The sequence below is a fragment of the Neopelma chrysocephalum genome, unplaced genomic scaffold (assembly GCF_003984885.1).
Source record: "Neopelma chrysocephalum unplaced genomic scaffold, ASM398488v2 Primary Assembly neopelma1_80b, whole genome shotgun sequence".
NCBI lineage: Eukaryota > Metazoa > Chordata > Aves > Passeriformes > Pipridae > Neopelma > Neopelma chrysocephalum.
The window spans coordinates 546806-559629 of record NW_020897742.1 but is presented as its reverse complement, the minus strand read 5'-3'; the positions used below and the strand labels follow the sequence as shown (position 1 = coordinate 559629).

Sequence of the window (12824 nt, the reverse complement as noted above, 5' to 3'; positions counted from 1 at the left end):
ATGGGTGCAATACAGAAAGCAACTGAGTGACTTTATTCAGTCCTGTTGTTCATGTTGAGATGAAAAGTTAGAATACAGATATAAGAAGAATATAGATAAAAACTCAGAGTAAAAGCCTTCTCTCCTCTTGACTTAGAAAGGTTTAAACAAATGTGTGATCACATTGATCGATATGAAATGTGGTTGATGCATACACACACACAGATTCGAGAATCTTTGGTGACGTTAGTGACAGTCATGTGTTTAAGTGAAATATCAGTGCTTTCTGGTACTCCATATTAAATCTAAAAACCTCAGGGTTTGCCCATTCACAGTAGGTAATGCCATGAGCGTGCTGGATTTTCATGACCTTAAATCACAGGCTGACTTATGTATTCTGCTGTAGCAAGCTCAGCTTTGCAGAAGCTAACATCTGGGTGAAACTTAGCAGAAATATCAGTTTCAATTAATATATTTTTTTTAGAACTCAACCCAAATTGTCACTGACAGAACTAGGCCTTAGGTGCTATGTGGGAATTAGCTTTCCTAAAAATTCAGCAACTGAACAGACCTGAGCAGATGACCCACAAGCCATCTGTGAAATATTCAGCTTGGTGAAGTAATTTGTTTAACTGTGACCTGAATAATGAAGTATACAGTGTTATTTGTCAATTAGTGCTGTACCAAGCAAGCTGTGCAAGCAGAAGGTTATGCAAAACAAGAAGCTGCTTGTAAAGCAATAGAGATACCTCTTATGAGTGCTAATCACTAAAACTCCCATCTTTTCAAATCTTCTGATGAGCTGTATTACTAATGTTGGAAGGTGATGCCTGTCAGCCAAGAACAACATTAGAGACCATAATTGAATTTCAAGAGTTGTCAAGAGCAGGCTAATCAAATAGCTGCTACTAGAAGTGATATATGAAAGAAAAAAAGAAAGTTCTAGTCTGGTAGGATGCAAAGTATGTCGTATGGCTTCCCTATGGCATTTCAAATAATATGTTCAATTTCTCTGGGCTACATTTGTCTGACATTCTTCTCTTGTATAATAATGATTCATTATATATAATTTATTCAAGGACTGTAACTCACCTCTAAGTGCTCACAAATATTACTGTAGCTAGATATTTGCATTGTAAAACAAATGCACAACACCAGGGTTTATGAAGGATCCTTTTATATTAGTTCCCTGACAGGAATGACAGATTTTTGGAAGCAAAACATTGACCTTAAAATAATCTTAAAAATTTAGCACAGGAAGCAATTAACAGCTCTTCCTTCCCTCTGTTTAGGTAATTTGAAAATTTTAGGGAGGCCCCGGTGGCAAAGTATTCCTTGGCCATTTAGAATGGATACAACTGTAAGGCTGTTATATCAGTACTACCAGGAATGTTCCTACGATTATGAGGGTAATATAAAATACACACCCTCCCACTGCTCTGCAAAAGCACGAGCCATTTCAGAGTGGAGCTTTAGAGGTGGTGGAAGGCAGACAGAGGACATTGCTCTGAGTGAAACAGTGAAAGAAAAACAGCCCCAGCTGGAACAAAGGCTGTGCATTGTGTCACTGCACTGAGCGGTTTTAATGACAGTGTGTGGGATACTGGCATCCTTTACTGCCCCTGGTATACTGGTATGTGGATATGTAATAATTCTTCAAAAAACAGGGGAGAAATCCAGTGCAAGAGCACAATACTCATCCAGGGCACATCAGGTTGTGAGAAGCTGATACCACAGTGATGTCCTGACCCCTCTTGCTGCCACCCTCACTGTACAGAGTTGTTCAGTCTGGAAAAGAGACTGAAAGGAATATACTTTTCTTTCTTTCTGTGGTGATAAGAATTAGAGGTAACATGATTAGCTGCAGGAAGGAACAGTTACGTCAAACAGTAGCAAATCATTTCTAATAGGATGGCAAAGAATTGTAATGGCACACTCAGGGAGGCTATGACATCTCCAGTGCTGCTCTCCAGACAGGCAAACTTTTAAGGGCAGGTTAAAAAAACGTCTATGAGAGATAGTACCAGCATAATTACTGCCACTGCAGGAATAATTCAGTGCCCATGTTCAGGTATGTCTCCAGCCTAACTGTGCTCAGCCACCATGTCCTGCTCTGGCACCTACCTATTCTTCCAGTTGTGGTCTCACATCAGAAACACATTATCCCAGCCAGTAAGACCTGCCACCAGCAGGACACAGGACAGATATTCCCACTCAGGACAGGATAGTGGACAAACTGGTCCAGCTCTGTTCTTGATTGATTTCTCTAATGCACTTCAAGAAATCTTAATCCTTTTCCCTTGTTGATCCCTCACAGAGGTTGAAGATCTGCACTCAAGTTCACTGATCATTAATGGCCTGCAGTGTGGTGATTTTAGCAGTGTTCAGGCTGTGTGATGGGCTGTAGGCCAAAAATACAGGAATGCAAGCAGTGTCCCCACATAGTGCCAAATAAAATGGAGATGATGATTCCTCAGCCCTCAGTTAAATACACAGTGGCTGTTCATGACAGCAGGTACTGCAACAGGAAGGCTGCCCTGAATTAATTTCTCCTGCCTGCTGCTCCCTGCCTGCTCTCTGGCAAGTCATTTATTTTCTCCCCGCTGCTCCTGTTCCCCTTTTGCAGGCTAGGATAAATAGGATTCCTAATTGCACCAGAACACTGTGGGAACAGACAGGATCAGGTACTACCTTTGCCCATACATAGTTCTACCTTTAACTGCTCTCAAAGGAAATATGAGTGCAGCTACACTCTTGGTTTCATACCTATTTACACTTTAATACTATGTAACACTCCTCATGGGTTAAATGGAATCCATCCTTTAACTCTGATTTGTTGCTGATGTACAATCGAGAGAACAACAACAATAACACCTGTGGGTTACCAAAATGCTTTATTATAGTAAAACATAATAGACATAGACAAAAGCCAATGGTTATATTTTATCTGTCCCATCAAACCAAAATACCTTCATAATATTTTCCATTGGCTTAAAAAGGAAATACTAATAGAAATAATTTCATTATTAAAAATATATATAATGTTTTCTATTAATTCTGCTCTATATTAGAAAGGCAAATATTACGATAGTGATATGGCTTAAACATATTAAAATTTTTCCTCTGGGAAGCTGGTCTTCACCTCTGGCTAGACCACACGTGGAGCGAGTTCAGGAATCTCTTTCTGCATGATGGCAAATATCAACCCACATTAGATGCAAATTCAGTATGTTCAACCAGAGTGGCTGAGCCAGACAAGAAGAGGGGTAGTCTGTGATGCCTATTCTACCATGGTTTTCTTTTCCTGCATATTAAAAGTTCTTCAGTATATTTTCTTTTTATTATTTTTCCTCTGGATAATCCCAAGTTTGTCCTGCCTCTTTTTATCCATTGCATAGTAAGGAACAGACTGCTGTTTTATCACAAAAACTCATTTTACCTTAGTAGAATTAACCACCATGGCTGGTTCTTTAAGTTCTGGGTAAATTGAAGGAATAGGAGAGAAACAGTGACTCCAGAGAGCAATTCGGAGTTCTTCCATTAAGACACCTGCACTGAATCACTTCCTGGAGAAATCTCTGTCTCTCCGCTAACTACGCTGTAAGCCCAGGAAGACTTGGTTGGAAAAAATTAGCCCTTGTGAATCTGGAGTTCACAGGATTTCTACAGCATCCAAACATCCCACGTACTGCAAGCTCTGTATATGTCTGGAGCTGTGCTCTTACCCATCTTCAGTCATTTGCAGTTCTACCCAGGGATCAGAGATGCACGGTCTGGTGTTCGCAGGCCTAAAGTTCTCTTACAAGTTGGCACTTGTGCAGCAACTAAGGCAGCAGGCAGTCAGGCTTAGCTGGGCTTTCAGTGCTTCTCTGAAATACTGAGGAACTATTACCTATACTCAACAGTTCCTGTTATAAACTACTGAAATACCAGCCAGGCAGGAAAAGGCTGCTACAAAAATGCACTGGAGAAAAGGAAAATGGCCTTTCCAGTGAGCTGAAATACACTGTCTAAAAATTACAGGAACAGCATCCTATCCTGCTTCAGACCATTTGTTGGACATTATTCACAGCTGCCATATGTACAACATTCTTACCATTTTCAATCAACTGGCCAAAACTGCAATATGTTGAAACTAAAACAGCAGTAGACAATCTGTAGTGCTACTTCCTTGTCCACATTCCCTGTAAACCCTTGAAAAACTAAGGCAACATTATACCACAGCTGCACTGTTTTGAAAACCTCATGTTGAGGTTCTTCTGCTTCAACTTGCTGCTCTCTATGTCCTGGGACACAAATAAGCACTGTGACAGTAAAAACACCTGGTCAGTTTTTGCTTCTGTCACTAGAGCTCACCAGGAGTTACGGCCAAGAAGGCATCATTACATTTTAAAAATACCTATGTTCAAAAAAGACTGGTATCTTCGTTGTTCATATTTTCCTGGATATACTGGAGAATGTCCACTTCATTCATTGTCTGAATCCTGCTTTCATTTGGCTTTGCCAGTGAAGATGAATTGGTGCTCCTGGGGGCAACTGCTGGCTTCTGAGGCAGCGGTGGTTTTGGTGGTACCTTAGGTTTTGGTTTGGAGGTAACTTCCAAGAGTTTCTCAAAATCATCTGCAACTCTGGAATGAAAAGAAAATATCCCTAAAATCTTGGGAATTTCTGAATTGCTTTTTGTTTTGTAAGAAAATGCAATCTTTCAAAATATAACTTTCTGCAGGAAAGAATCTACTTTGATGAATTTCTCTTTCCACAGAACTTTCCATAAGAACTGTCTTTTATAATGTGGCTTCTCAGTTCATTGTATAAGTTAATTAATTTTACAGCATGTTTTCAAATGTCTAAATTAAAAGCAATTTGCAATTATCAAATGAAAAAGAACTTTATTTTAGTTTGGGAAACAAACATTTTTAATTTGTGACAGGATGATTTGCTTCCCATACATTTTCATGGGAAACTAAAATTTTTCACATTCAGCTCTGCTTCCTCTTCATTCCCATCACCCAAAACTGAGATTGAGCTCAATCTTGAGAAACTGGAAACACTAATGGATTTAAAAATACCGTGTTCACATTTGCTTCCGGGAAACTGAAGAAGTTTTGCAATCTGTGATCATATACAACAACTCTTTTTTGTGATAATTTCCCTCTATTTCCTAGTGAAATAACCCAGAGCACTTGATATGGTTTGAAGCTGGCTCCCTGCCAAGTCTCCAAACCTTATCACAAGACTCCCCCTCCCCAAACCCAGGGAGAAGAGGGAAAAAAAAACCCCAAGAGAACCAAAACGAGAGAGAGGCAGCTAAAGCAATATATATATAAAAATATATTTACGCTTATATTACAGTTATATACAATTGAAATATATGTACAATTTCACAAGGAAAAAGGAAAGGGAAGGGGAAAGGGAAAAAGGGAACAAACACAAAACCAAAATAAAATATACACAATCAATAGCCCAAGATCTAGCAACTAAAAGAATTAGCAAAAGAATATCTTATTACTCTCCTGGGACAACAGAAAGTCGTGCTGGAACGACTGCCGGCAACCTCCGTCTCCCAAGGTCGGCAAGGCCGTACCAGGCCTCACTCCCCAACACGACAGACTCAACAGCAGGGAAACCTGCACCTCCAAAGCCGCTGGAAGGAAAGAGGGGCAAAGGCCTCTCCTCCTCTCTTCTTATACCCCGGCTTACGTAAAAATCGTAGGGAATACCAGGTAAATCTGGGCACTTCCTTGGTTACAAACTGGTCACCAAGGAAGGCCTAGACTAAACTACCACAGCACTTCAAACAGTTCAGGATATTTTCTACCTGCATTGTTTGACCTTATCAGAGATGCAGCAGGCTGTGTGTGCCAAACTCTGTTCCCACATGAGCTGTTAAAGATTTTGAGAGAGCCCCTATAATAGACTGTCTTGTAACTCCAAGGGCTGTCTGCCTTTGAAAAGTGAATATGTGGAGGAAAAGAAAAGAAGGATGCTCCCCAGCAGCTCCACTCACTGGAACAGGATAACACAAAGGAGTCTAAGGAACATGCCTTTTTAGTTTCCCCTTCCACATGCCCCATGGGTAGGCAGTCCCTCTAGCATGAATGAGTCATTTCATGTCAGGTATTTTTTGGTTCTTCCACTCTTTGCCTTTCGTAATTAGAATCATAGAATATCCTGAGTTGGAAGGGATCCACAAAGATCACTGAGTCCCACTCCTGGCCGTGCACAGGACACCCCAATAGTCACACCATGTGCCTGAGGGCATTGTCCAAAACGCATCTTGAACTCTGTGAGGCTTGGGGCTGTGACTACGGTCCTCAGGAGCCTGTTCCAGTGCTCAACCACCCTCTAGATGAAGAACCTTTTCCTGGTATCCAGTTAATATCTTCCTCACTACCAGGCAATAAGGTCATCTTAGGGGAGGTATTACCCATATCCCTGTGAAACCACTGGGATAACTTCTGTTGACTAAATGGGACACTGATTCCTCCCTTTCTCTCTTTATTTGCTAGTAGCCTTAGGAGAAATACTGTAAATGCCTCTGGCACACGGCAGAACAATTGGTAGGGCTTTCTGCAGACAATTAAAGCAAAGCTGAGCTTTTCCATAATTTGGGAAGCAACTGATGAGGGCAACTGTCCAGGACCATGGGAAACATGATCAACAGAAGAAGCAACCTCACAGAGACACTTTACTCCTCCATCTCCAGTGAATATTGTTTGAATGTAAAAACCACAGGTACTTCAAGAGCTCCAGACCCCTCAGCTAAGGATCTCACTATTACTAAGACAAACTGCATGATTTCAAGGGTTTCTTTTTTGTGTTGACTCGCATTAAAAGTTCTGAGGAACTTACAACTGTTCTGACCAGGCTGAGACAAACTACACTAACCATGAATTGGCCACAAAGTCAACATGGATCAGCCTAAATTTTCTGCTGTACAGATAGTCAGAACCTTTTAAGGTAAAACCATTCCTGAACTCAGACAGGTCTTTCTGTGACTCCCAAAAGGAATCTAAAAAGAATCAGTTTTAACCAAGGCTACTCTTTTAAAATTAATTGCCTGAACACTGATATCTAAAACTGGGAAATACCTAAACAGATCAACTGATGAACAGAGCAGTCCACTGCCCCAGAGCTCTGCACCTTGAACTCTACCTGTGGTATTCCAGCAGGCAGCTCCTCAAATTTCATCCTCCAAATAACTCTGGAGATTATATTTTCCTTTATTTAGATAAGATTTCTGATGTCTTTTAGTTTTCATGATTCCCTGTGGGTGACACATCCCACTTAACTTACAAAACACACTCTATGTATTTCTGAATTTCTCATAGAAGAAATTAATTTCATTTAAGACCAGGCCTTTCTGTTTGCTGCAAACTCTGATATCCCAGAGATATCACACCTGTGATCACATTGCCAAGACACGTTCTTGTTCTCTTTGGTCTGTAATAAACAAAACATGTTAGGGCTGGTATTTCTGAAGTCTCACTTGCTTTAACTGATCTGATGCCTCCTTTACTGGCATAAACAAATACTGAATGATTCAGTGTCCATGTCATGAAGTTCCGGTCATAAATAACAGAAACCATAATAACCAGAGAACAATACACAATATACATACAGACCCTATGGAGGAAGCATGATTTTGAAGTAGGTGCACTGCCCAGAAGGAGCAGCAGTAAATCCAGCTCGTTACCTGATCACATGATACAGATTCCTGAATTCTCTACTCCTGTGTGGCTCTATACTAATTTCTGTACCACAGCAACAAAACTACTCAGCAAGCCAAAATTATCCTCAAAAGGTCCAGTCCAGTAGGTTGTTGGGTTTTTTAGGGAGTGGGGGGTTGGTACAGTGCTTTTAAGCCAAAGATTCTGCAGGGGATGATTTTTCAAAGTCTGGAATCTGTTCATGTAATTTCCTTTGTCCTGGATTTTTTCAAGATGGGTTAGACAGAAGTCTCTTACAGAGAACACAGATAATATGTGGTCTTTGTCTCAAAACCTGCTTTTCAGTGCTGCAGTGGCAGGCAAACTGTTTGATCCACTGCTGTTTGATCATGTGAGACATAACTGTCTTTGCAAAACTAAAGAGGTAAAATGCAAAATGCCTCAGGCAGAGATAGAAACAAGGACTACTATTTCTTGAGAAGCAAATGAGTTGTTACAGTGCATAACTACTACCATATTTAACTCCAGGCCAGGAGGAGGAAGAAAAAAATCAAGCAACTATTCTGAAACAAGATTAAAGGAAGAACCTTCCCATTCCCATCTTTTTATAGACCACCAGGCACACAATCCGTGTAATTAATCATTCTTTAATTAGTCTCTCTCATTTTCTGTAATGGAAAAGCAGTGCCACATTGTTTAAAATTCCTGCCATACTGTTGTGCTGATTCACAGACTCTATTGGTGCAAATTCTCTTTGTTTCCAGACACAGAAAGCAATCAAAACCCTCACTGAAGAAAGGCTGTCACAAAGCTCTACAAAATGACTGATGGCATGTGGACTTCAGGAGAGTAAACGAGTTCTGACTTGGAGACAGACACAGTCACCATCCAAACATCAACATTTTAGATGCCACTTCTCTGAACTCTGTCTTGTCTCTCTGGACAAAATCTTTGGGACAGGAATGACTATGTGCATGTACAGCATGATGGGAACAGTGTACTCTGCTTGCTGGGAATGCTCTAATGAGAAGAATCAGTAATGAAAGCAAGAGACAAAGGCTCCCATAATTTCCTAAAGTATCCAAAAAGGCTCATGCTTGAAGCTCTGTTGTGCAACTAACAGCAGTTCTTGCAGAACAGACTTTTATCTTTCCCTATCTTATTATCTTTATTTTGTCTGGTGTTAATTACATGCACAAGAGAAACCTTAGTGAAGCCTTGGGGAGTGGTGTAATATCGCATCTATAACTTTAGCAAAGATTTGGGCCCAAAAATAGGCAGGAGGCTTCAAAGTATCTCTGAACCATCACTGCTACCATGGTCACTGGAGACAGTGTGATGTCTAGCAAGGCCCAGGGAAACACACAGGCTGGAGTTAACCACAGGAATGCCAAGCACTGGGGGCCATGTAGAAGGTATCTCCCTTCCTGCTTCAGCTTTCCCCTGCAATCCACTACAGGTAAATTCATAGTGGTATTTTAACCAGGACCAGGAAATATGTCTGGACACTAGAACATGCGAATTTGTACTGCTGAAATGCTACAAGAACCACTGGCACGGCTTTAGTCTGGGACAGATCAGCCCTCCTCCAAAAAACTCTCCAGCACAACTCGGAGCTGGTGCAGGACAGGGACCATTCGCAGGAGGCAGTTGTATACACTCACCTTGTTCTGAAGCTGGAGAGAGTCCCAACAGCATGGATGCAGACCCTGGTGCTGCCTGGCCAAGAGCCAGAGAACGGGCTCATTAGCACAGGTAAGTCCTACACACATATGCCCACAAGCCCTCTGAGGAAAACAGCCTGCTGGTTACATCACCCACCCAGGAAATGAGACAAGTCAGTTTTTCCAGTCTGAAGAAGTTCAAACCTCTGTCTCCTGCTTCTCTAGAAAGTTCCCTAATCACCAGACAAAGACGCAGCTGGGGCACGAGAAAGCAGGCAGCTTTTGCCCCCTGAGCTGACAATGTCTGTCAAAAATGCAAACAGTCCAGGGCAAGATCCTTGAAACGTGGTGAGTCTCAAGTCCAGCAAAAACATATCTTGCTACACTAGGAGAGGTCAGGACTTCAGGCCACCTCTCTGCATTATTCTGTACAACCTATACATATTCCTAAGGGTGGGGCAAGGATTAATGTTTCCTGTCTGGCAAAAGCCTTTTTATTCTGTTGGCCAAGTTTATTTTATAGCTGTTCCAGTGTTTGTAAACAGCAACCATATACATCACATGAAGAAGTAAGTGAAGAAAGTAAATGCTTGAAAACCATCACAGAAGAATGCATTTGTTTATTGCAACCTAAATCAAAGACCTTTCCCCACAGTTAGGTCACAGCAAGTGAGAGAAACTGCCCTGGAGTGGTCAGGAGCTTTCTGACTCAGTTACTGCAATCTCCTCTACCACCTGCCCATTGCCCAAACAACCCTCTGCCCAAAGGATCTATATTAAAACCCTCTGGATTTTCTCAAAGCTCTTTTTCCAGCTATAGTGCTGTTCTCATACCCCCAGGACGAGGCGAAAGCGTTGGTGCTGGAGATGGTGCCCTACATGACTTCTGGCTAGTCTGAAGATGTAAGTATTGTTCTCTGAATTCAGCATCTGCTAATGCCTGCTCAGAGATGATCACACAAACTTTTTCTGCCTCAGGGGTGGCAACAGCTCCTTGGCAAACCTGAAGCTGACAAACCTCTAGTCACACAATCACAGAATCTTCTGAGTTGGAAGGGACCACCTTCCAACAAGGACCACCAGGTCCAAATCTTCAGTCAACGGCCCACATGGAGATCAAGCCCATGACCTTGGCATTATTAACACTATGCTCTAATCAACAGAGATAACTTCAGGGTTTGTATGGACTAAATGGTTAGAAATGGGCAGTGTTAGGATGTGGTTTCACAAACAGCTTCAGCCTCTAACACTGTAATGCTCCTGAAAGGGTCACCAGTGTAATCCTAAGAAAGAACACACCAGGTCTGCCATCTCAGGGCAGCAAAACTGCGATCCTGCTGCTGACACGTTTTTAAGCACTGGAAAAAGACAAATGTTGTGCTGACAGCTGCTTCCTTCCATCTCAGCTCCCTATTCATTATCAAAGGTGAAGCTAATTAAATCTCTCCTAAAAAGCTGCTCAGACAACTGCGATAATTACTTCAGGCTAGGACGTGCGATAATTTATGTAATTCTGTGGGCCCGCAGAGCTGCTGCAACATTCACAGGATCAATTCTAGCATTGGTTTTCCAAAAAAACCTGATCCATCACACCAGACAGGCATGATTCAGATTAATGAGGTAGAAGAGCGCATGCCTGCAGGGCTATGATCTCACTGGCATAATGGAGACATGGTGGGAAGGCTCCTATGACTGGAGTGTTGGAATGGAAGGATACAGGCCCTTTAGGAAGGACAGGCAGGGGACACAAGGAGGGACTGTCACCCCCTATGTCAATGACCACCTGGAGTGCACGGAGCTCAGCCTGCGGATGGATGAGGAGCCATCTAGGAACTTATGGGGCAGGATTAAAGCAAGGGCAGGGACGGGTGACATTATAGTGGGGGTCTGCTACAGACCACCTGGCCAGGAAGACTGACTGGGTAAGGTCCTCTATAGACAGCATCAGACTCATGTTCACAAACCTTGGTCCTCAAAGAGGACTTCCACCACCCCAATATTTGTTGGAAGGACAACCAGCAGGCCATAAGCAATCTAGGAGGTTCCCGGAATGTGTTGAGGTCAAATTACTTCTCCAAGTGATAGAGAAGCCAACAAGGAGAGGTGCTATGCTGGACCTTATTCTCACCAAAAAGGAGGGGCTGGTGGAGAATATGACGCTCAAGGGCAGCCTTGGCTGCAGTGACCATGAAACGGTGAAGTCTCTCAGGACAGTGAAGAGGGTGCACAGCAAGCTCAGTACTCCGGATTTCAGGAAAGCAGTCTTTGGCCTCTTCAGGGACCTGCTTGGTAGAGTACCATGGGATAAAACCCTGGAGGGAAGAGGGGCCCAAGAAAGCTGGTTAATATTCAAGGATAACCTTCTCCCAGCTCAGGAGCAATGCACTCCAACAAAGAGAAATCAGGCAAAACCACCCGGTTGCCTATCCCTCTCTTTCTCAAAGCACATCCTATGAAGGAAGAGTAAGACATGATCCTGTTTTCCTGAAGGCAACACAATGGGACTTGACCTTGCTGGTTCCTACCACAGCAATTATCTCTTTTCCACAGGTTCTGGAAGGACATGAAGTATAGACAGACACCTTACTGCAGACCTAGTGGTAGGAAACAGTGCCTGCATCTACAAAGCCAGTGGTTAAGGTGAGGTAGCTCAGCAAGATTTCCCATCACCATCACTTAATATCTGTCAGTAGGCCAAGAAATTAGTAACCAGTAAAAGGCTGGTCAATGGACAGGAAGAGGGAAGATATTTGTTTGAACGGACATGGGTATTTTTCCATAAAAAGAAATCCTCCATTACATTTACAGAGAAATTGGTTCTTCTCTATGCTTGTTAATGTAAAGTAGGTGATTGTATTTAAAACAGTAGTTCTCATTTCATATGAGCAGGTATTCAGAGAGAGCAGTCTTCAGTTTGCAATGAGAATATTTATCATATTCTCTTCTACCTCATGTTTTGACAAGCACAGCCCACGTACATTTTGCAGACTCGTTTGTCTCCCTAACAGTCTCTGCCTCAAGATTTAGAGTCACTGCTGAGGATTCACTGCTGTGCTGACAGTGCTGTGGTGTTACTGCTGCTATAACCACCCAGGTACCATAAAGATCACGAAGGATTTGGCTGCTCCTGTGTTCTGCTCTGAACAATATCTTTTTCCCATCTCCCCTTCGGAAGAAGAAGGTTCTGTCTTCCTCTGCCTTGGGCAGTGCTCTCCTAACTCTGCCCATGATTCACAGTGAGTCAGACACTTCTCAGATCTACCACACGCACATGAGCAGACTCTGTAGTACATGTGAATGTTCACTACATGAGTGAGGAGCTCCCACATCTGCATCATTCAGTTAATCCACTGGTGAACATGTCCAGGTTTCTGACCTGGACAGACCTGTTGGAGCATCATAGCTCAGGATGGTCTTAGATCTTAACAAAATTTGTCCAGGCAAACTTTCTGTGTGGTATAACAGAGTATGTCCAACAGACCCAGACGTTTCTGTTTTCCTCTAGCAGCTC

The 12824-nt window shown here is 42.4% G+C and overlaps 1 protein-coding gene across 2 annotated transcripts in view; it reads right to left on the bottom strand.

The window, feature by feature from the left end:
- Nucleotides 1-2863: 2863 nt before the first annotated feature.
- The window catches only part of HS1BP3 (HCLS1 binding protein 3), a 51796-nt gene continuing 41835 nt past the window's right edge, over nt 2864-12824 (bottom strand). For both annotated transcript variants that reach the window (XM_027690332.1, XM_027690333.1), the window contains exon 7: nt 2864-4607. In XM_027690332.1, coding sequence (XP_027546133.1) covers nt 4385-4607 — 223 coding nt within the window. In that variant the 3' untranslated portion in view covers nt 2864-4384. The remainder of the gene's footprint in view (nt 4608-12824) is intronic.